This window comes from Rhinolophus ferrumequinum, chromosome 15, assembly GCF_004115265.2.
Source record: "Rhinolophus ferrumequinum isolate MPI-CBG mRhiFer1 chromosome 15, mRhiFer1_v1.p, whole genome shotgun sequence".
Classification (NCBI taxonomy): Eukaryota; Metazoa; Chordata; class Mammalia; order Chiroptera; family Rhinolophidae; genus Rhinolophus; species Rhinolophus ferrumequinum.
Window position 1 is genome coordinate 37,693,504 of NC_046298.1, and position 23,575 is coordinate 37,717,078.

General features: G+C 52.5%; 1 protein-coding gene and 1 long non-coding RNA gene across 7 annotated transcripts; one reads left to right on the plus strand and one right to left on the minus strand.

Annotated features, from left to right (window-relative positions):
• Positions 1-622: 622 nt before the first annotated feature.
• On the minus strand, positions 623-13,579 carry DPF1 (double PHD fingers 1). Of its 6 annotated transcripts, none has more exons than XM_033127930.1 (12): positions 13,424-13,579; positions 7,658-7,813; positions 7,463-7,570; positions 5,946-6,073; positions 5,593-5,682; positions 5,139-5,217; positions 4,805-4,936; positions 3,873-3,923; positions 3,664-3,783; positions 2,558-2,670; positions 1,912-1,993; positions 623-1,765 (listed from the first exon to the last, which is right to left on the minus strand). In XM_033127930.1, the coding sequence occupies exons 2-12, from the start codon at positions 7,680-7,682 to the stop codon at positions 1,695-1,697; spliced, it is 999 nt and encodes a 332-aa protein (XP_032983821.1). In that variant the 5' UTR covers positions 7,683-7,813; positions 13,424-13,579; the 3' UTR covers positions 623-1,694. The 6 variants fall into 6 exon arrangements, with proteins under 6 accessions (XP_032983821.1, XP_032983816.1, XP_032983817.1 ...); XM_033127925.1 differs by having other exon boundaries at positions 7,658-7,818; positions 13,424-13,555; XM_033127926.1 differs by lacking the exon at positions 13,424-13,579 and adding an exon at positions 9,211-9,340 and having other exon boundaries at positions 7,658-7,818.
• Positions 13,580-13,782: 203 nt separating this feature from the next.
• LOC117034687 (uncharacterized) lies at positions 13,783-18,147 on the plus strand. The gene is made up of 3 exons (XR_004425131.1): positions 13,783-13,887; positions 15,207-15,247; positions 18,076-18,147. It is a non-coding gene; the product is annotated as an uncharacterized LOC117034687 (long non-coding RNA).
• The last annotated feature ends 5,428 nt before the right edge of the window (positions 18,148-23,575 follow it).

The following is a 23,575-nucleotide window of genomic DNA, read 5'->3' on the forward strand; positions in this document are numbered from 1 at the left end:
TTGCTCTCTCCTGCTGTCTCTTTTCTGCTTCTGTATAAATTTGTGTGACTCTCATATCTGTCTCTCCTGATCTGTGTCCTGGTTCCCTCTCACACCTCACCCCCCCCATCCAAATCTCAGCCTCTCTCTCATTCCATATCTTTGTCCCCTCTGCTGCTTCCGCTCTGCCCTTGGCCCCATGTCCAGGATGGGGAACCCCAGGTGATGTCCCAGCCTAGGATGAGGTGCTCCTGGCACCCCGCCCCCTACACCAGTCTGGGAGGGGCTGGCTATCTTCGTCTTTCCATCCCTTCCCTTCCCCCAGCCCCCAACTCCCCGCCTCCCTCCTCTCGGCTTTCCGCTGCAGCTGCAGCAGTCCGTTGCCAGGGCAACCACAGCTGGCTGGGCGGGAGCCCCCTCCACCCCATCCCCCCTCTTCTCCTTTCTGCCAAGGCTGGGAGGAGGTGGGACAAAGCCCGAGAAAAGCGGGGTGGGGGGGATGGGGGTGGTGGGAGGGGAGGATGGAGAGAGATGCAGGCAGGGGCTGGCTCCAGCTGTTAACCTCGGTTCCTTCTCCCCCAATGAGGCCCCGTCTCCCCTTCTGATGACGCCCCAAACCAGCCTAGAGAAGGAGGCAGTCGTAGCAGAGGGGTCAGGCCCAGTTTAATACACAGAACAAGTTAATTCACAGCAGAGGCAGGCAATAAAGGAGACTTGTTTACAAGGGGCGGGTACGCCTGGATTGGGGGAGAGCCCCCAAACCCACCACCTCACCCACTTGCAGTCTCAATTTCCCTTTTTTTTTTTAACCCGAACAACAAACACACACAACCACAAGAAACAACCACGCCCCCTCGCTACCCCCAAAATAGCCAGCGAGGCGGGCAGGGGGCAGCCCGGCCTGGCCGGTGGGGATCAGGGCAGAGGGAGGAGGAAAAGCTAGTCCGGTGCAGTCTGTGCTTCTCATCCCAGCAAGCGCTGGGCAGGGGCCCGCCTGCCCCACCGGTGGCAGTGGCGGCAACAAAGCCCGAGGCCATGGCAGGCACGGAGTGGGCAGGGTGGGGCTCTCAGGGAGGGGGCCGGAATAGAATTCAAAACCATGGTTCACATCATGCAGTATCCACGGTGGGCACCAGGAGGGGGCGAGGGGTGGACACCACACCCACCTGCCCTGGGCAGAGGGGGGAATGGTACCCACCTGGGATAGGAAGGTGGGACAGCTGCAGCTCCAGAAACTGGGGGAAGGGGCTGCCAGGCAGGAAGCTGGCACAGACTGGTGCCCAGTGGATGCGCTCAGCAATGCCCCTCCACCCAGCCAGGCCTTATAGGACTCTTTGTATATATTAATTTCTTTTTTTTTTTTTAACTTTTTGACTTTTTCTTTAGAAAAAGGCTGGGTCCGTGCCCTGGGCTGGTATCCACCACCCCTCGTGCCCGCCCAGAGGGCGGGGTATGGCTTTGAGGGGAGCAGAAGCCCCTGGTGCCCATTTGCCAAGGGATGGGGAAGGAGGGAGGGAGAGGGGCCCTGCTGGACCCACCAACCCACAGGGCAAACATTCCACTTGCACAGAGGTTAGGGGGCGGCCCAGCCCCCTCTCAGGCTCCCCCTCTCCGCCTCCCACTGTGGGGCATTAAGGATGGGGAGAGAGTAGAGGAGCTCCGAGAGGCAAGTGGGCAAGCACCCGCCTAGAGGTCCAGGTGAGCCAGAGCCAGGCCTAGGTGAGGGTGATGTAGGCAGAGGCCTTCTCTTTCAGGTGCCGAAGACAGAGGTGACAACTCCAGCTCCCTGTGGGGGTGGCCAGAATACAAAGGGTTAGGCCCAGGTCCAGGAGAGCTGCCCAACTCCTCCCATCCAGAGGGCAGGGTCCTCACCAGCAGAAAGCCAACTTTCCAGCCCACCCACCCCAGGGTCATGCCCACCTCTTCTCTCACCTTCCGGGGGCTCTGCCATGGGGGGGCTCAGACAGTACATGTGGTAACCCCGGTCGCAGTCGTCACAGAACAGCAGCTGGTCCTGAGGGGTGAGACCTGCCCAGCTGGCACCCTGGGGGCACGGGCACCAGAAACCGGGGTGGGGGGCTGGGGCTGGGGGAGGTGGGCCCTTCCACAAGAAATGGCTCCCAGTGGTGTTTGCACCGTGGAATCTTTGCAAAACCTTGCTCAGTGGAGCAAAACACCCCTGATGCCTGTCAGTTTGCAATTTGTAGTTTGGGTCTTATAAGATTTTGTAGGACACTTAAAATGACGCTGAGACTGTCTGATGCCAGCCAGTAGTGTAGTGGACGTGGGTTCAGGTCCCAGCTATACTATTTCCCTAGCTGGCTGACTTTGGGCAAGTCATTTCCCCTCTCTGTGAAGTGGGAACATGAGCACCTACCTCAGAGGGTGGTTGGGAGGAGTCAGAGAGATGAAGAGTATTAAGTGCCGGGCTCAATGAATGGCCACTAACAATAATAATAATACAGGTTACTAGTGGTCACCAGGGACTCCAGGGAAAGGCTTTAGGCCCAGCTGGCAAAGGTGGAGGTGCCAGGTGGGGAGGCCCCCTGGGTCGTGTCCCGGGGCCGGGGGCACTCACGTCGTTCTCCGAGGTGCCACACAGGCTGCAGGACTTGCACTCAATGCACTGCCAGCGGTAGGTCCGCACGGCTGCCGTCATGTTCACCGTGAACTGTAAACACGAGGGGTGTCCTGGGGGCCAAGGGGCAGGGATGCGGTTAGGGGTCATCACACCCCGGTGACCACTGACCCCTGGGGAAGAAATGGCTCAGCCCTCACCCCTCACTCGTAAGGCTGATGAGCTTCTGTCACCCACAGCCTCACCCCACCTTGCCACAGTGCCCAGCGACCTACTGCAAGCAACACTGCTGTGGCCACCAGTCTCCTACCCAGCCACCATGGCAACCACACTCTGCTCCCCAGAACACCATGGCAACCGCATTCCATTACCCACAGTAGTGTGGCAATCACTTTCTACCACCCACAACACCGGGCAGCCACATTAACCACTGTGCAGAGGTAACCACATAACGTGGCAACCACATTCTCCCAGCCACGATGCCATAGCAACCACCGTCCACAGCGGGGTCCCCACATCCTGGTTCCCAGCAACTAAACTGTTAATAGCAATACTGTGCACTGCCTCTCTGCCAGTCACCCCACTCTCCCAGTGCCACAACTACATCCCACTATACCCCATTGCCATGACAACCATACTACGCTATCCATAATACCATGACAACCACAGTTTATTATCCACTGGGCTGAGGCAACCACGGGTTATTACCCACACGTCCACCATGGGAAACCACATCTATTAACCACAACTCCATGGCAAGCGCCCGCTGTTATCCACAGTACTCAGGCAGTGGCAATCCATTACTATCACAGCCCCACTACCCACAATGCCTTGGCAACCAGCTTTCACTACTCCCTACCATGATAAGCACGTGTCACCACCACAGTGTCAAGACAACCACATCCCATTATTCCCAGAGCCTTCCTGACCCATTTCCCGGTCTTCAGCAGTGAGTCAGCCTCCCTCCCCCTACCTCTGATTCTCCTCAGTGCCCCCGGCATGCTCTGCATCCCCCAGTGCTCACTCCTCTGTCTCCCATTCTCTAGATCTGGACTCCTGAGGTCTTTTCCACCCCAACCCCCAGAAACCTCAGGTGGGGGTGTCACCTGATCGCCCACAGTCAGCACAGGAGATGAGGTCCTCAGGACACCCTGTCTTCTTGGAGCCACCCAGGCAGAAGTCACAGTAGCCGTTGGGGATGACAGTGCCGTCAGGTGCCTTCTTGGCTAAAAGACAGCAGACGGGTTGGTGTGGACAGGCCGGGGCACCCAGTCAAGGCCGCTGAAGAAGTAGGGGCAGAGGGAGGCGTCCCTACCTGTGTGTTTCCTCTGTGCCTCGGGGACCCAGGCCAATTCTTTGTAAAACTCTGGGAGTGGGGGGACAGAGAGAGGGGCTCTCACCATAGGCAAGGCTCCACCCCGCCCCCAGCCTCAGCCCCAGGGGTAGTCCCCTTGGTCCGGGCTTGGGGGAGGTGGGGAGAGAGAATAGCTACTCTGAGCTGTGGCCAGGAGCAAAAGAGAGTTGGGGTGGCCCAAATAATTCTGATCAGGAGCCCCCATCTCTTTGAGGACAAGTGGCATGTCCTCTTTATTAAGTAAAAAGTTGGCAAATACAGCTTTAGGAAGAGTCCCCTGCTTCCCCGCTCATACACACTTCTACCAGACAGCCACCCCCAACCAGATAAAAACTGGGTAGTAACCACTGGCCAAGATCTGCTGTGGAAACAGACTGTCAGAAGGAAAATTCTGAACACAGAGGTGCCTGGGTGTGCAGTGGGGACAAAATAAAGAGACTGCCCTCTCCCGCCAAGGGATGGGGGGGAAGATGGTTTCTCCACTGGCAGAGCCTCCCTCCAAGCCCTCCCCCATCCCTCAGCTGTCAGAGTTGGCATGGGATTGGCATGGGCGGATGCCAAGGGCTCCCAGGCCACAGACCCTGCCCCGCGGCCAAAGCTTAGCAGAGAAGCGAGAAAGGGAGGCAAGGAGGGAGGGGAGTCATCTATCACCCCCATCCCCAAGCTCTAATTGAAACAATAAATCAGACCCAGAAATATTACGCCCGGGCCTGGAGCGAGGGAGAGATGGTTGGTTGCCATGGCAACCCAGAACCAGCATCCCCATGGTTGGTGGGGGGAGGGGACCGCTGAGCTGGAGATTTTCCAGAAATGTCTAATGTGCCCCCTCCCTCCCAGACTCCTCAGCCCCCATTCCCAGGGCCTCACCACCCTGAAGCTGCCTGCCTGCTCACGTTTATGGTTGTTTTTCCGGTGGAAGGGCAGGGCGTGGCGCTCCGCGTTCTCTTCCCCCTCCTCCTCAGCCAGGTGGGTGTGGGTGTAGTGATAGCTGAGCCCAGGCCGGTTCTTATACCGTTTCCCACAGACTGGAGAGCAGAGCGAGCAGGGAGGGCCAGTCAGCCCTCCCAGCCCATGCCGCCTCCACCCTGGCCTCCAGGATCATACCTCCCCCTCTGCCAGAGGCCTGAGCATCCCCCCAACAGGGTCTGGAACAGGAGGTGGGGGGGCAGGAGAGGACAGGTCTCTGGGCCCCACTCTCTCTCTTTCCCCCTCTTCAGAAGGACTCACTATCACAGACATACGGCTTGTCTCGGTCCTCCAGGGAAGCGGTGTCCTGGCGTTTCCGGAGACCTCCGATGCCATATGCCTGGGGGAAGAGTCAGGAGTGAGGGACCAAGAAAGGGAGGGAACTGATAGAGGTTTCATCATTTGGGCCTGAAAGTCAAATTGCAGCTCTGCCACTTCTTAGCTGTGGGCCTTGAGTAACTTCCTTAACCTCTCTGAGGTTCAGTTTCCCATGTATCTGTAGCACAGGTACGAAGATAGTTCTAACCACCCCCCATACAATCTGATTTGCAGATGGTTTCATATAGCTAAGCCTCAGTCTCCTCATCTGTGAAATGGGCATAAGATCCCCTCCCCACTGTTCAGGCTGTTCTGAGGGTTAAGTGAGGTCAAACTGGGGAAGGTGTGATGCCTGTGCCTGCTCAATAAATGGCGTCTACAATGAGGGGAGGGATACCTTTCCTTTGGCCCTGTTTTTCCTCCTGGGAATGTCATCCTCCAAATCTTCCACTTCAAGATCATGTGGAAACTCCAGCAGCTGCTGTTTCTGGTGAGCAGGAAAAGGGGCATTGGGATCAAGAAAATGGGGGGCACTGGAGGGGAGGTTTTGGGAGGTTCTGTGCAGAGCTGGAAATTGGGGGTAGCAGGGCAAGTCAGGAGGTCTTCCAAAGAGAAGAGGCATGGGGGGGATGGAGACTTAGGATGCCCAAAGACCCTAGGGAGCCAGGGGAGGTTTCAGAACAGGAATGGGATGTGCCAGGGCCAGAGTCGGGGTGAGAGGGCAGTTGGGGCCCCCGGGGGTGGTCCTACCTGGCAGTCCATAATGGCCTCCTCCTCCTTCAGCTCAATCTTCTTCTCCCCTGTCTCAGCACACAGGAGAGCCTCAAGGACTGGCCCTTCCGGGAGGCCACCTTCCTTCTTCAGGGGTGCCTCACAGTCTGTGGACAAGGCCATAGGGGGTCAAGTGGAGACGTTGTCCCTGGAGGACCCCTCAAACTGCCCAGGTGAGGGAACCATGTTATTTGCAGAAGTGAAGAGGCTTTCCCATTCTCAACCAGCAACAGACTCAAAGATTCAACCACACATAACTGGGAAGGGTGCTCAGACCCTGGGGAAGACACAGCCAGACCCTCAGATCCTCTCGGACACTCAGGAGGAGATACGACCAGATCCTTGTATATACCTAGATACATGGAGGATACCTCAGCGAGACCCTCACTTACACCTGGACGAATATGGAGAGAGACAGACAGTCAAACAGGATACACATGAACATACACACGGGAGATACAGACAGATCATCTGAGATAGTCAGACAAAGGAAGAGACATACCCACTCAGATGCATCCAGACACGTGGAGGAGACTCATGCAGACCCTTGGATACACCCAGGGATGCTCAGAAAGAGACTGTTTGACCATCAGACAGCCATACCCACATGGGGAAGACACAGCCAGACCCTACCATACACCTGGATACACATGGGGGAGATAGACATAACTAGAGAAAATCACTCAGATGGATACACAGGGAAGATCCACACAGTCCCTCTGAAGCAATCAGATACACCCAGGTAGACATTCTAATTCACCTGGACCCACACAGAACCTTGGGTACACCTGGACAAGGGAAGAAAAATAGCCAGTGACTCTGATAGCACTGGACACATTCAAGAAGTGATAAGGTCAGACACTCTGGTGGACCAACACACATGAGCAGAAATACACCAGACACTAGGAGAAGATAACCTCCCAGATGTTCGAAGCATCTGGGCGCTCAACAGAAGAGGCACCCGGACACCCTGCTATACCCAGACACACTCAGGAACAGCCAGATATCCTGACAGACCAAACACACACGAGAAAATAAACCTTCTAATACACTTGGAAACACCTGGAAAGAGGCTCAGACACTTAGATACACTCTATTACAATGGCAAGAGTTATACCCAGACACTCCAACACATCAAGACACACTCGGTCACCCACAGGAAGAAACAGAGCCAGACTCTCTGATACATCCCAGCTCACAAGGGAAGAGATACAAAGACTGGATACACTTAAACACACATAACAGACACCAGTCCGCTCTCAAATACACCTGGGCCCACATAGGAGACCATACCGTCCCAAGCTCAGTCACTCAGGGAAGACGGGAAACTCTGGACTACACCCAAGCACACACCAGGAGACACACAGCCAGCCACTCACACACTCTCTAGGAGGGAGATAAGGCGAATGCTCAGACACACGCTGGCATCGCTACACACTTAGAGTGTGCTGGGGACACTCATGGGGGCTCCCCCAGGCACAGGCAGCTCCACCCACCGATCTTGTACTCGCAGGGCCGGAGTCTGGGGTCCTCCAGAATGTTGAGTCGCCGTTTCTTTCTCCAACAGCGGGCAGGGTATGTGTAGATCTGTCCTGGAGCCAAACCTGGAGTGAGCAGGGCGGTGAGAAGAGCAGTAAGAACGCGGCTGCCACGCCGCCGCCCCGCCCCGCCCCCGCCCTCCTGGCGGGTACCTGGCCCGCGGTGGGTCTTCTCCATCCAGATGTAGCAGTTGTTCTGGGCCACGCCAGTCTGCGAGTCGAGGAAAGGCAGGCGCAGGCTGCGCTCGGCGCACAGGCGCGCGTTGTAGCTGCGGCAGTGCTCGATGGCCTCGCGGTAGAAGTCCTCGCCTAGGCTGCGAGGCGCGATGAGAGGCAGTGAGCGGGCGGGCTGCTGTCAGCAAGGGCAGGCGCGCCAGGGCGCCCAGTACCCCTCCCCCGGCTCAGCCATCCGGAACGGGTGGGCCGACTCTGCCAACCTCACCTGTCCCTTCTGGTCGCTCCTGGCTCCTGGACCCAGGAACCCCCCACCTGAGACTCAAGTAAGCCAACGAGTAGCCATACACAATATAGAAACAAAAACACAGTGGGACCTATCCATATATGCACATATCCAAACACACAACACAAATCACACATAATCACATAGGATTCACACACAAAGAGAAACATATCCCAAGACTCACAAAGGAGAAACAGACAAGTCTCACATATGTGCACACACACATATCTACTGAAAAACACAAATATCCCGTCACACAGTATAGAAACAGACAGATCACACATATATCCATGTACAAATACACATCCCATATCCAAAGATACACAACATAAACAAATCACCCACACAAAGACACACAATATGCAAACAGATCACACCACACACACACACACACACACTCATGCATCCAAACACATACACTTATGCATCCAAACACACATACACAAATGTTAAAAGAAATGTTAAAACAAACTACCCACATATGCATTTACACACATATCCACAGACAACACAGACAAATCTCACATATACACACACACACTACAAAGAAATCAGATTCACACAGGATACACACATTCACAAAGATACACAATATAGAAGCCAACATCTAAAATACCATATATTCAAACACACAAAGACACACACATATACAACATAAAAACAGACAAATCCACCCATATTCACACAAAAATTTACACATAGATAGATGCATACCTACATATCCAAAGACACAGAACACAAATGATGCACAGTTTCAAAGGACATGTACACACACTCCAAGACCCAAATACCCAATACCTAGTGTGGAATAAAAGAAATGAAACACATCTCCATGCACATATCCAGAAAAACCAGAAAACAAACAAGTGACACACACTCCACATCCCAAGACAAAGGTAGTGTGGGCTTCACTCAAGTTTACCAAGGTCCGCGCACCCCGCCCGCCCACCCCCCCGCCATTTCACCCTCTCCCCAACCCGGGTAGTCGCAGGGTGGGACCTGACCCCTGCCTCGAACAGGACCCGAAGAGGACTCTGAGTTCCCCCCACACTCCGCTCCTCCAAGATCAGCGCATCGGACCCCGTTCTTGTCAGAGACCCATAGTCACACACTCGCACCCCCGCGCAGTCGGGCCCACGGTGACAGCCCCCCAGACACCCATCGGCCCCACCCCCAGCTGCCACACACACACGCTCGCGCAGACCCGCCCGCATGCCCTCCCCAGCCTGCCGCCTGCCTGCAGCACCTCAGGGGGCCGGGGATGACCGTGGCCATCTTGCTCCCCGGGTCCTGCCCCCAGCAGGTCCCCGCCGGGTCGGTCCTCCCAGCGCACGGGCGGGCGCGGAGGCCGCCCATCCATTCATTCCCGGGGGGCGGGAGCAAGAGGGCCACAGCCAATCACGGCGGCGGGGCGGGCCCGCCTGGGCCATTCTGGGAGTCGTAGTCCAGGCCTGGGAGATCGCGGGACCCCGCGGGTAAGAGGGTGCAGAGGTGGGGCCGGGCAGCACGCACAGTCACTCACACACGCTCACTCATACACTCATCTGGTCTCACGGCGTACACGCACATCGGACTCGCACACCCACACGGCAGTTTACACACATATTCACATGTATACTCACTGCTGCCCACTCAAGCACACTCCACTCCCACACCTCACACACTCACATACACACACACTTCAGAGCCAGGAGACTCAGACATTTTACAGATGCCTACACAAACGTCCCACCAACATCCGCGGCTCGTGCAGACGCTGGACTCACTAATACCGCCCCCTCCCCACCCTCCAGTCACTCCTAGCTCCGGAGAACCCTATCCTGTCCCACTCTCACAGAGACCCCCCGCCTGCCCTACTCAAACCTTTCGCAGCCCTGACAGCAGCAGTGCTAGTTAGGAGCTGTAGCCATATTCCTCTAGGTTCAAATACTGGCTCTGCTACTTGGTAGCCATGTGACCTTGGGCAAATAATTTAACCTTCCTGGGCCTCGGTTTTCTCATCTGCAAAATGAGGGTGGTGCCTCATTGGATGTTGTAAGGATTATATGACATAAGTGAAGTGTTTTAAAAGGTACCTGGCAGGTAGTAGGTGCTCAATAAATTCATTCATCCCACAAAGAGGATCTGATATGTACTAAGATGTAAAATGGTGATATTGTTACCATTAGAAAGAATAATGCCTGGCACATAGTAAATGCCCAATAAATATTTGTTGAATGAATGAATAAATATACTGAACACCCACCATGTGCTGGGCACAGTTCTAAGTGCTTTACAGGGATTAATGACCCTCCAGGGTGATGATATTATTACTCCCGTTTTCCAGATGAGGACTCTGAGGCACAGAGAGGTGAAGTTACATGCCCCACAGCCTCCCAAAACAGGCTGTTTGAAGGTGTGACAGGGAAGGATTCACTCCCCCAGGTGCCTATCCCCAAGTGGGCCTTACCACCTTCTCTCTCCCACTCTCCCACTGTCATCCACACTGACTCCACCCTAAGAGATACCCAGAGAGTGAGCTGATTCACCCGGTCACACACACTTGCTCAGTCTCTATGCACACACCCACAGCACTCCTAGTCCAAACTTTATGTTCAGGTTTGAGCCTCGCATAAATGAAAACACCTACCAACGTCCTGTCCACCAGGGGGCTCTCCAGCAGACACAAGAGGCATACCAGCCTTCACCCCTTCTGTTTGATTCCCTCACCTAACCCTGGTGAGAGATCCCCTCAGGCCTCCCATAGCCATACACACAAACACCTCTAGTCTTAGACCCCTTCCACACTCTCCCCATCACCCCCCAAGGAGGTAAGGCCTTGAGGGAGGGGTCTCTGCTTCACATCTGGCCCAAAGGAGGTGGCAAGGGGAGTAAGTCAGGGATTGTGGCAGCCGCATGCTCACTATGGCCTCCAGGCCCCTATAACAGCCATTCCATACGTCATCCACAGTAAGCCGTGGCCCTGACCTGTCAGCTCAGCTCAGAGGGTACCCTTGCCACCTTCCTCTCTCACCTGCCACCACCACCCTCCAATCCCTCAACACACCCGCTAACACTTGCTCCCTACGTCCCTAGCCTCAGAAATCCTGGCTCACTACTGCCCCACCCCCAAACTCTCTCATCGTTTTGGAGCCTGAGTGTAGACACTCCATCACCTCCTGGAGGCCCTTGTCCACCCACAGACCCAGGCTGACACTTACCCTGTTTCCCTGAAAATAAGACCTAGACGGACCATCAGCTGTAATGCGTCTTTTGGAGCAAAAATTAATATAAGACCCAGTATTATATTATATCACATTATATTATATTATATTGACCCAGTCATAGTAAAATAAGACCGGGTCTTATATTAATTTTTGCTCCAAAAGACGCATTAGAGCTGATGGTCCGGCTAGCTTTTATTTTCGGGGAAACATGGTAGAGAGGAGTCTCCCTCCCTTTCCCTACCCCGTCAGTCACTTTCACTCACCTTCACTGACCCCTCTCCCACACTTGAACTCCCAGTTCTCTCCCCTGCCCAAACAATCCTATCCCCACCCCCCAATGCCCTGTGGGAAACTGGACCACAAATGAAATCAGTATTGACACTACTACTACTAATCACTACATTTAGTCAGGGTCAGGCTCTGTACTAAGTGCTCTACAAAGATCAAACAGCCCCAAGAGGTAATAAGAACTGTTATGATTCCCCAATACACAGATGGTAACACTGAAGTGGGGGGAGGGGGGATTCATGGCTCAAGCTGGGATTTGAATGCAGGCAGGCAGAATTCCTAAGGGCTGCACCCCCAGCCTCCCACTCCCAAGGGGAATAGACTTGCACATTCTTTCAGGAGCTAGTCTCTATCCTCACCTCTGCAGAACCCTCGAAAAGTGAGAGCAAAGAAGGAAGGGTGCTGGCACTTCCACCCCAATGCTAACTCTGGCCTCCAGGTCCCTGCAATGGGTTGTCCCTCACCTCCTCCTAGAGGTCTAGGCCAGGGTCAGAGTGAAGAGGCCTGGATGCCGATAGATCCACCAACTGGCACAGGAATCCAGTCCCAGCCAGCTGGAGGGCATGGCGTCCTCATAGGAAGACATCTGTCTGTGAGTACGACTTAGAATGAGAGGGAGGCAGAAAAGTGTCTCCATCACACACCATCTCACACTGACCCCAGCCCCACACCGGCTGTCCAAGTCCTCTTTTGCTCACCGCAAAGCCACCAGCCACCCTCCTTTCCCAACTTCTCCCCGCCAGAAACCAGAAACAACTGGGGGCATTAGAGTGGGGGGTGCTCCCGTGCCCCTCCCCTCTCCTCAAGCCCCCAGCACATGTTGCTCAAGGTCAAGGCAGCAGGCGCACCGGGTCGGGGGGAAAGGTGGGGGAGGTCGCCCGGCCCCTTTGTGCGGCGCCGCGGGCACTTGCCCCTGGTCTTCTCCCTCAAGCCGGGAAGAAGGGGGAAGGGAGTGCGCGCTCGCCAGCAGGGGAGGGAGGGCGGGAGCGGCCGCGCGCCTGTCACTCCGAGCACGCTGTCACCGCCAGGGGAAGGGGGGTGGGGAGCGCTGGGACCTGGGTGTACGGGATCCCGACAAGGGAGAAAGAAATAGAGATGGAGATGGAGATGGAGATGGAGAGAGAGAGAGAGGGAGAGAGAGATGGAAAGAATGAGGATGGCAAGGAGAGGGGAGAGATGGGAAGGAGCTAGGCACGAAGGTGTCCGGGTTCCCAGACACTGGGCCCAGGGAGGAAGCTAACGCACGGAGGAAGGAACGCGAACAGGGAGAGAGGGAATCCCCGGAGACTAAAGGCGCTCCCAGCACCTTCTCCCGAGGCATCTGGTACCCAAGGGGATGAGAGATGCTCGAGTTAGATGTGTATGAGCGGGGAAGAGAGAGAGATTCCACAGTCTAAGCTGACGGGGGCATCGGGGCTTCTAGGACCTGAAGACCCAGGAGGAAAAAAGAGGAGACAACAGGGACCCCCGACGTCTCAGCTCCCACCCTGCGGCCGCGTGGACCGAGGTCCGGGGAAAAAGAGGCAGGGAAGAGGAGAGAAAGGTGTTTCAATGAGGGGCAAGGGTGGTGGAGTCCCCAGACACTGAGGTCTGGACTCAGGCGTGCGTACTCCCAGCCTCACGCTGGGGAAGGCCCGGCGCCCCGAGAGACACGGAGCAGGAGAGATGGAGGAGGAGGAGAGGGAAGCCCCTACCCCCACTCTGGGTGGGGAAACGGCCTCTGCCATCCCCCAACCCGCACCACATTCCTTCACTGACAGCGACAAAGAAGAGGCGCCCCCGCGACCCTAGAAGGGTTCCCGCCCCCAACTCCATGGGGAGACAGGGGTTGGCGGGCGCCTTAGGGGTGTGGGGGCGCTCCGGAGGGGGCATTCAACTACCATCAACGCAGTGCATCCCCTTCCCCAGCAAGGGCGGGGGGAAGGGCGGGGCGGGTGGAGGGACGTGGACAGCGGGGACACTCACGACTTGAGCGGGTTCTGAATGGCGGTGGCCATCGCCCGCTCGGCTGGGCCACCTCCGGCCCGGGGCGCCGCTGCCGCCGCGCGCGGGCCCAGCCCGGCCTGCGCCGCCCGCTCGGCCGCCCAGCGCGCTACGATTTCATTCATTCTTAGGGCTGCGGCGCGAGCGGAGCGGGGCGGGCCGGGGGCGGGGCTGGGCCAATCCCCGCGCCTCCCGGCGCACGACGGGACCTGGAGTCTAGGGGCGAGCAGCGGAGCCCGAGGGCGCCCCTGCCCGGACTACAGGTCCCAGGGGGCGTCGGGAGTACCGTGCGCCCATTGGCTGCTGGGGATACAGCGAGGGGTTAGGCTCGCCCGAGAGCATCCTTCTCTCCTCCCTAGGGTGCTCCATTCCCAGCTCCGGCTCTCCAACATCCAGGCACCGCAGGCGCGGGAGCAAGTGGTCCCTGGCTTCTGGGTCTTCCCAGGGTATGTGGATAACCCCAAGCTCTGCCGTGAATTCTTATCTATGCTTGTCTAGGTGCCTCATCTGTGTATGCCAGCCGGTGAACAAGCACAGGGGTTAATCAATGTCTTTGTTCATTTATTAAGTGTCTGCTATGTGCCACTCTTCTAGGCACTGGGGATACAGCAGTGACCAAACAAAGTCGCTGCCTTCAAGGAGCTGAGCTTCTAGTAAAGAAAGACAGATGATAAACAATAAAATATATAGATAAGATAATTTTAGAGAGTGATAAGTGCTATAAAGAAAGGGGTGGTTTCTCTGAGGAGGTGACATTTGAGCTGAGACCTGAGAAATTGCCAGCCATGCAATATAAGGGAAAGGGGAACAAGCTTGGCATGTACAACCATCAGTAAGAAAGCTAGTGTAACTGGAGCAGAGTGACAGGATGGTGAGGAGAGAAGTTTGGGGAGAGAGCAAGGACCCAGATCATGTAGGGCCTTGTAGGGCATTATAAAGAAAATGGATTTGTTCTAAGTGCAATCAGCCTTGACTCCCCTCTTCTTTTTCATATACACACACCAAGCCCATCAGCAAATCCTGTTATTTCTACAGTCACAAAATAAATCCAGGACCACACACGCTTCTCCTCTTCACAGCCTACTACCCACTGTCTTCTCCCACCTGAACAGCCTATGTCCATTCTCTCCGTGGCAGCCAGAGTGGGCTATCTAAAACATATAGCTTCACACTGCTCTCTGGCTCAAACCCTCCAATGGCTTTTCCCACAATTAGAATAAAATGCAAAGCCCTCACTATGCCTTCAAGGTCTTGCTGGGTCCCCTCACATTTCTGACCCCATCACATTTCTGACCTCATCTCCCTCTGTCTTTCCCTTGGCTAGTTTTGCTCCAGCCACACTGGCCTCCTCTCTGTTCCTGGAACATTCCAGTCCTGCCGCAGGAACTTTGCACTTGCTTTTGCACTGCTGGAATGCTCCTCCCCTAAATACATGCATGGCTCCCTTCCTAGGTTTCTAATTAAATGTCACCTCCTCAGAGACGACCTCAGCTAAAATAGCAGCCCCCATAACTTTCTGTCCTCTGAAATGTTTTATTTTTCTTCCAACACTTATTATAGTTTGTCATCATGTTGTAGACCTATTTAGCTATCTGATTTATTGTCTGACCCATTAGAATACCAGCTCTATGAGAGTAGGGACTATTGCTCCATCCACTGCTTTCTCCTCAGTGCCTAGAACAGAGCCTGAAAAATAGCAGGTGTTCAGTAATTATTTGTCAAATAAATACATAAATAAGTTATTATGCTCTGTGTCTCTTTCCAGAGTTGAGATCTGAGATAAGCAACCAACAGAGAGAGAGTAAGGTGAGTTCCAAGTTGTGCCCTCCCACACACGGACACTTGGACAAGCTGAAGGGGGTGGGGATGGGGTTAAATTAAGGAAACCTTCCCAGCAGAGGGTCTGGAGCTAAAAGGCAAAGAGAAGGGAAAGGTTAACAGGCACATTCACAGGTCCTAAAGTATTATTGTCTCTAGCCCTGTGTGGGCGTGCTGGTGACACAGAGTGACGTGTCTGATGGCTGTGCCCTAAGGCTCTGCCTTAAGCTCACAGTGCAGCAGGATAACAGACCCATCACCACATAACAACAGCTAAGAGTGAGGTACGCCCAGGCAGAGGGGTCAGGGCGGGGACAGGGAAGTGCAGGGGGCTGTGGGAGCCCAGAGAAGGCTCCTGATCCAGGCTGGGGGGCAGGGAGGGGCTTCTTGGAGTATATTTCAGAGGAATCTTTACAAGTCCTGATCCCCTGACCTCTCCATACAGAGGGCAAGTCCCTGTTCTGACCTCTTACGGCCCTAATACCTGATCTTCCTGTCACCCAAATGGTGATCCTGGACGTCCCAACCTTTGGTCACTTCTAACCCGGAACCCAAAGATTTGACCACCAGAGGGCACTGTGGCCCAAGCCTTTGCCCAGCACTGGCTGCTCCTGAATCCTTAGACCCTGGATAGACATAATTTAGACTATGGAGCCAGCCAGTGTAGACATTGGTCCCCCCACTCTGAGCCTCGGACCCTGCTCAAGACTTCCTTCCCTGTTCAGAAGTCTCCTGCCCAGATGGGGATACTGAGTGTGGGACAGAGCCCCAAAAAGCAGTTTCCAGGCTCTCGGCCTCACATAGAAAGGTGCTGGCTCAGGTAGTAAATGGCCATCGACTGTGATCAAACGGCCAGCAGCTGTGGCTAGTTGGCCGTCAGCTGTAACCAGTGAGCCATTAGCCATGAATATAACTGCCGAGGCTAGGCTAGCAGAAAAAAAGGGGGGAGCTAGCAAGAAGATGGTGGCTGAGCCTGCAAGCGGCGCAGTGAGGGTTGAGAATTGTGTTGCTCCTGGTTCCTGTGTCTCCAACCCAGTCGCCAGTGAGAGTATAGTGGTGTGACTCCCCTACCTATGGCTCCGTGGGTGTTCCTTTTTGGCCTCACCATATCCTGCGTTCTTATGTGGGGAGTGGGACCAGAGACCCTGCCTGACACCCTGCATGACACATGGCGAAGTCGGCAGGATCCCCTGCACTACACTGAGGCACAGAGGAGGTGAAGCTGAGGTTACACAATACCAGGACAACGACAATACTGATTATTAATAATAACAATACATAAGGTCCCATTGATTTAGCTCTTCCTGTACTGTGTCAGGACCTGTACTGAGCTTTTTACAGGTTTTACATCACTGAATCAAACAGATAATGCTTAGGAAGCAAGGCTTGTCACCTCAACATCTATATGGGAACTGAGGCTCAGGGGAATACCCACGCCAAGAGTCCCCACACATCAGGGCAAGGAGAGCTGGAATTTGAACCGTGGTCTGACTCAGAAGCTAACACCTCACACCTCCTCCCTGTGCTGCTTTGAGGAGGGCAGGGCGCTGACTTCCTGTGTCACAACCCCGCCCACCCTACCACCCCCCAATCCTAAGTACTCAGGGTATCCTAAGGCAGATTCCAGATTCTGTCAGTAACAAGCCCCCAAGTCTTTTTAATGACCACAAAGGCCTGAGAATCACTGGGTTAGTGTCTGGGGATAAACACAAAAAGAAGAAAAAAATGCAGTTGAAGGAACGGTCCTCAAGCTCTGGGGTGGGGGTAGCAGGTTGCATCAGAGGCCATAGAGCTAGTGGTGGGGTGTGGGCTTGAAGAGCAACCTCCTGTGTCCTGATGGCTCTGCTGGAACTTCCCGAACCTTTCTGGGACTTCAGTGTTCTCATCTGTTAAATGGGAGTAATAGTTCCAACCTCATAGCTTCATGGTGAGGATGCTGAGGGTCCATGTAAAGCACTTAGAACAGTGCCTGGCACATTTTAGCACACAATATATGTTATCTGTGTCACAAATTTCTGTGGCTGAGGGTTTTACGTACATCATCTCAACAGCCCAGCAGGATGGGCATTATTGTTATCCCCAGAGAGGTGCAGTCTCTGGTTGGAGTTCACACATAAATGGAAAAGCCTGGACTTGAACTCAGATGTGCTGCCTGACGGGGTGGGTCTGAGAGGAGTCCTGGTCACTAAGCACTCTGGCCGCCACCAGACACTGAGCGAACCACACACCCTCCTGTGGCCCTGTGGGGACAGAGCCAGGAGTGCAGTTTCCAGGCTCCCAGCCTCACATAGAAAGGTGCTGGCTCAGGTAGTAGATGGTGGTCAGCTGTGACTAATTGGCCACTGGCTGTTACAGGTTAGCCATTAGCCTCTAATATAACTGCCGCAGCTAAACTAGCAAGGTGTGGCATGGTGGTGTAGTTTTGGCGTGGTGGAGTGTGGATTACGGATTGCAGAGAGGCGGATTGCAGCTAGCAGGTGAGGTTGGTTGGCAGAGACAAGTGGACGGCTGGTTGCGGATCGTGCGGCTCCTGCTTCCTGTGTCTCCAACCCAGCAGCCAGCGAGACTATAGTGGTGTGACTCCCCTATCTATGGCTCCGTGGGTGTTCCTTTTTGGCCTCACCATGTCCTGCGTTCCTATGTGGGGAGCGGGACCAGAGACTCCGCATGACACCCCGCTTGACAGGCCCTCACAACAATCCTGAGCTGGGGCTTAGGTGAGCAGGGCTGTCACAACTGGGGGAAGGAGTGAGTTTGATTCTGGGGATAAGGGGAACCCACTGGAGGGTTTTAAGCTTGACCTCATTTTGTTTTAGAAAGAGCCCTGTGACTGCAAGTGGGGGCAAGGCGGAAGCAGGGGGACCTGGGAGACAGCTGCAACAGCTCAGGTGAGAGGACGGACGGGGCCAGGGTTTGAAATTTCTCATAATAAAATGTTGAAAGTGTTCCAGCAGCTTAAAGTGAAGGAGGATAACTGAAATAAGAATGACCATGCATTGATCATTGTTGAAGTGGGGTGAGGGCTAAGTAGGGGATCATTGTACTATTCTGTCCACTTTGTATATGTTTGAAGTTTTCCAAAATAAATACATAAAATTAAGGATTCTGTTCAATGAAGGAGCCATGAACGAAATTAATAGATAGATGAATGATAGAAGGTGCTCACCATGTCTGACCACCTGTATTAGTTTTCTGTGGGGGCTGTGATAATATTACCACAAACTTAGTGGCTTAAAATAACGCAAATCGCCTTACAGTTCTGGAGATCAGAAGCCTGAAATGGGTCTTACGGAGCTAAAATCAAGGTGTCAGCAGAACTGTATTCCTTCTGGCATCTCTAGCATCTTCCCAGTTTCTGGGGATTGGGACATGGGCATTGGGGGGGGCCCTTTTTCTGTCTACCACACGCCCCTATGGGAAATTGTAATCTTCTCCATCCTCACACTTCCAATCTCTTTGTTTAATTTTTTCTTTTTTTACTTCTGTTTAATTTTTTCCATAATCCTTATCACCTTCTAAAATATTATATAACTCGCTTATTTATGATACTGTTTATTATCTGTTTTGCCCTGCTAGAATGTAAGCTCCTGGTATAGCCTGGCACCTGGAATTGTGCCAGGCACATAATATGTGCTCAAAGGGATCTGTGAATGAATGAATGAATGAATGAATGGGTTACTCTCCAGAAGCCTGAACCATGACCCACTCACATCTGCAGTGCATGGGGTGGGGGTCCTGGGGCAGGAGGGGGACCTGTTTCCCTATGCCCAGGCCAGGCATTTATCCACTTCACTCACCGTGTCTCACCACAGACTATGTACATGCTTACTGGTCTGTTCTTTTGGTCAATGCCACTGCTACTATTGTCAACACTTGTTATTATCCAGCTTTTTAATTTTTGCCTGATCAATAGATGTTAAATGATATCTCATTGTTGTTTTAATTTGCAACTTTCAAATTCCTATTGATTCTGAGCATTCCCATAATGCTCCAGTGAGTGGTTTGGGCTTCCTGTCCTCTCGATGGTCTGTTCCTGGCCCTTTGTATTTTTCTACCAAAGTTGTTGTCTTGTAATGTTGATTTGCAGGAGTTCCTTGCAGTTTCTGAATTTCAATCACTCATCCATTTCTCACTCTGTCCATTAAATATTAACTTCATCTATGATGTCTTTCTTTGAACAGAAACTCTTAATTTTGACATGATCAAATTCATCAAATTTTTTTCACCATAGAGTTTACACTTTTGAAGTTTTGTTTTAGAAGTCTTCCCCCACCCAAAAGTCACTGTTTTTGTTATCACTGGCTGTGTACCACACTGTGCTAAATATAGTGGTGTAAAACAGCGACCATTTATTACACATGTCTCTCATGGTTTTAGGAGTGATTGGGTTCAGCTGAGCAGTTCTCACTTGGGGTATCTCATGACATTGCAGCCAGATATTGTCTAGGGCTGGAGTCATCTCACTCACTCACTCATGTGTCTGGCAGTTGATGGTGGCTGTTGGCCAGAACACGAAGCCTCTCCATGCTCCGTGGGCTTCCTCACAACATGGAGGCTGGACTCCAAGAGCAAGCATGCCAAGAGAACTAAGCTGAAGGCTTTTATGACCTACCCTCAGAACTTACAGTTATGGGTTGAATATTGTGTCCCACCCCCAAATGTATATGTTGAAGCCGTACCCCCAATGTGATGGTATTTGGACATGGGGCTTTAAGAGATAACCAGGGTTAGACAAGGTCCTGAGGACAGGACCCTGGTCTGATGGGATTGGTGTCCCCATAAGCGTCACCAGAGAGCTTGGTCTCTTTCTGACGCGTGAGAAAGTCTCTTTCTCACTGTTGAGAAGGCAGCGGTCTGCAAGTTAGGAAGAGTCTTCACCAGATCTCAACCTTGCTGGTATCTTGATCTCTGATTTTTCAATGTCTAGAACTGTGAGAAAAAGTATTTCTGTTCTTTAAACCACCCAGTTTATGTTATTTTTCTATGGCAGTCTGAGACAGTCACTCAGTGCCACTTCTATCACATTTTATGTGTTAGAAGCAAGTCACTGAGGCTGGTCTGTATTCAATACAAGGGGACTAGAACACCACCTTTGATGGGAAGCACAGTGAAGGATCTGTAGACATGTTATGATGTATTCTCCTCCCATTTTTTTAAATCAACACCATAGTTTTATTCTTTACATTTAGGTCTTTATTTCATTTGGAGTCTACCTTTGTACATGGTATGAGGTAAGAATCGTTTTTTTTCTCCATATGATGAGCCAATTTTCCCAAAGCCACAAAGAACAATCCATCCTTTCCTCCATGAAATGGAGTGCCACCTCTATGACTTTGTTATGTCCCTGTACATGCGTGGATCTGTCTGTGAGTCTGTTCTGTTTCTTTGGTGTACTCATCTGTTCTTGCACCAGTACCACACTATTTTTATTACTGTGGCTTTGCAGTCTGTCTTTATATTTAGTTGGGCAAACACTTCCTTTTTAATGTTGACTTAGCTATTTGTACACCTTTATTCCTCTATACAAATTTCAGAATATGTTTATTAAGTAGCTCAAAAAATCCATCTGGAATTTTGATTGAGATTGCTTTGAATTTGTTGGCTAATTTGGAGAGAACTGACATGTGGATAATATTAAGCTATCCTAGTCAAGGGCGTGAATGGTATCATTTTTTCAGATTATCTTCTATATCCTCCATTGGCATTTTAATATTTTTCCATCGAGGGCTTATGTGTCTTTGATTAAGTTGCTTTTGTTGCTATTGAAAACTGCAATTTTAAAAAAATTATGTTTCAGTTGGTTATTACAGAGTTGGTGAATGATATTGATTTTTGTAGGTTGATCTTACATCAATTATGACAATCCCTTTGCCAAGAGCCTTCCTGCCCTCTTTGCTATGAGGACGAGAAGTATTTCTAAAACATTTTAGCCGGTTGTGAATACCAGTCATATCATCCATTGATGCAGGCGCATTTCTAAGATTTATCATTCTAATTAGCAGAGCCTCTGGTGTTGATCAAAGATAAAGATGGGTGAGTGCTTTGTAGTAGTTTCTTCGGAGGCTGCTCTTTTATTGCAAGCCAGCGGACCACCCCTGGAGTAACTGACCGTTAGGGTGTAGCTGAAAATCAACTCGTACAGCCACGAGGGGGCGCCGAGACATCACTTCTACACTAAGCGGGTTACTGTGCAGAGAGGTTGGCCAACACAGTAGGTGCTTGCCCAATAACAGAGGGGGCACTGTTATTGGACAAGCACCTACCATGTGCCAGGCGCTGTTCCAGACATTAATTAGGAATACAGTCATGCTCAAGAAAAGCGAGTAGCTAATATTCTGAAGGTGTGGGAGTGTAGACAGACGATGAAATGATAGATAATTTCAGGGTGTAATAAATTCTACGGAGAAAATAAATCAGGGTGACAGGATAGTGACTGAGTGTAGCTCCTTACATAAAGGGCTTAAGGACAGCTCTCTGAGGTTCCATCTAAGTGAGACACGGGACTCTAGGAAAAGAGTGCTCTGAGCAGAGGAAGTGTCTCTGGGTCCTGGAGCGGAAGAGCCTGATGAAGTAGTGAGTGCAGGGCAGGGACACAGAGAAGAGGGAGGAAGGCAGAGCAGTGATGGAGCGGAGCACGGAGGGGAGGACGTTGGCTTCTGTTCCGAAGCCAAGGGAAGCCTGTAGAGGGTTGTGATATGAAAGAACCTCGAGATGGATTGTTACATGAAAAAAGGTTAGGGCAGTGTCCCATAATGTCTGCCTGTGTGCAGTGGGGAAATAGAATAATAGAGTCATACTTGTTTGTATTTGCATACAGAAATACTGGAACAATACCAAGAAAGTGATTAAAATGGTGACCTTTGGAGGAAAGAGAAGAGGGAACAGGATGGATGGAGGCGAAGGTGAGAGAGAGAAAAGGTGTTATCTGGCCACTGAGTGGGAAACAGACCACAGACCTCGGCAGCAGAGAGCCTAGTGGAAGGCAAGTGTGGCAACAATGCGAAGATGGCGGATCAGGTACCTGTGTCTTTTTGGGCTTATCCATGTCACAGGACCTGCGAGTTGGGTGTTCCCAAGGGACGTCTTGCTGGCCAGGGATAGTGGCTGTAGGAGCTAATGGTCCAGCTCCTCCTCCCTACAATAAGGTTGATAACAATGCTTATTATGTGTCTGGCACTAGTCTACAGTCTGTGCCTTTAAATCTCTCAACCCTGGGAGGTAGGGACTATTATAATCATCTTCATTTTACAGACATGGAAACTGAGGCACAGAAAGGTTAAGTGACCTGTTCAAGATAAGATCACATATGTAGGAAGTAGAACAGATGGCATTTGAATCCAGGCAGTAACCCGAGTCCATGCTGCTTCCCAATCCTTTTGTTGTGGCCTTGTTCTGAGTTGAGTTGTATTGCCCTTTAGAGAGGATATCTGAGGGTTGTGAGGAGTCACTAACACCTTAGTATGAATTAGTCAACCTCTTGCTGCCACTGAAGAATAGCAATCATCGCTGTTGTTTATAAGGGGCACTGTAGTGCAGGAGTTAAGTAGATGGGCTCTGGAGTCATAATGCCAGCACCACTTCCCAGCTTGTGACTTTGGGCAAGTGACGTCCCTGGGCCTCAGTTTCCTCATCTGTGAAGCCCCGTTTTCTTGATGAGGAAACTGAGTTTCAACACATAGCACACCCAGGACATTGGAAGCTGAGTTTTGAGCACATACCGCTTCCACAAAGATGAGGAACCAAAAACAGGTTCTGTGAGAGGAAGTTCAGAGTTCTTGAGGCCCAAGTGTGGTGTCCCAGGAGATGGATCCAGGTGCTTGCGTGACAGGCAGCAGGATACCTGTCTTCCACACACTCGTTCTCTAACATTTGTGTGGAGGGAAAGGGGCACTGCAAGCCTGAGGCCTGTCTGTTCAGGGAGAGCAAGGCCACCTGAAGGGTTGGATAGGACAGGCACTCCTGTGTGCTCTTCCTGTCAGATGGGAGTTCAGACCCCCTGGGATGGGTGCCTGATCCTGGCTGGGCTGCTGGGTGGCCCAGAGTGGGAACTGGGGCTGGGGCCCCAACTTCAGTCAGTAGAGGCAAAATGGGAGATGTGCTTTGTCCTGGGGGGAAGACACCCTAGCTCTGGCCCTGCCCCATCCCAGCCCCACTCTATCTCCTGACTATACATAGCTGGGACCACTGGTACAACTAGTTAAAATACTGAACTACTTCCAGTTTTTTGTAAATAGCCACTGCCCATTTCTGATGCCCTGGCCCCTGCCCTAGGGCCCTTCAGGCTGCCCCATGCCCCAGCCCAGAGGCTTTCCTGAT

Bases quoted from the DNA above. Each gene is read 5' to 3' on its own strand.
- DPF1 (XM_033127926.1), bottom strand. From the start codon at position 9,320: ATGGGCGGCCTCCGCGCCCGCCCGTGCGCTGGGAGGACCGACCCGGCG. The intron at 7,819-9,210 runs GTGCTGCAGGCA...CGCGCCTCGCAG, and splicing joins GTCATCCCCGGCCCCCTGAG to CCTAGGCGAGGACTTCTACC. The intron at 3,784-3,872 runs GTAGGGACGCCT...GCTGTCTTTTAG, and splicing joins GGCACAGAGGAAACACACAG to CCAAGAAGGCACCTGACGGC.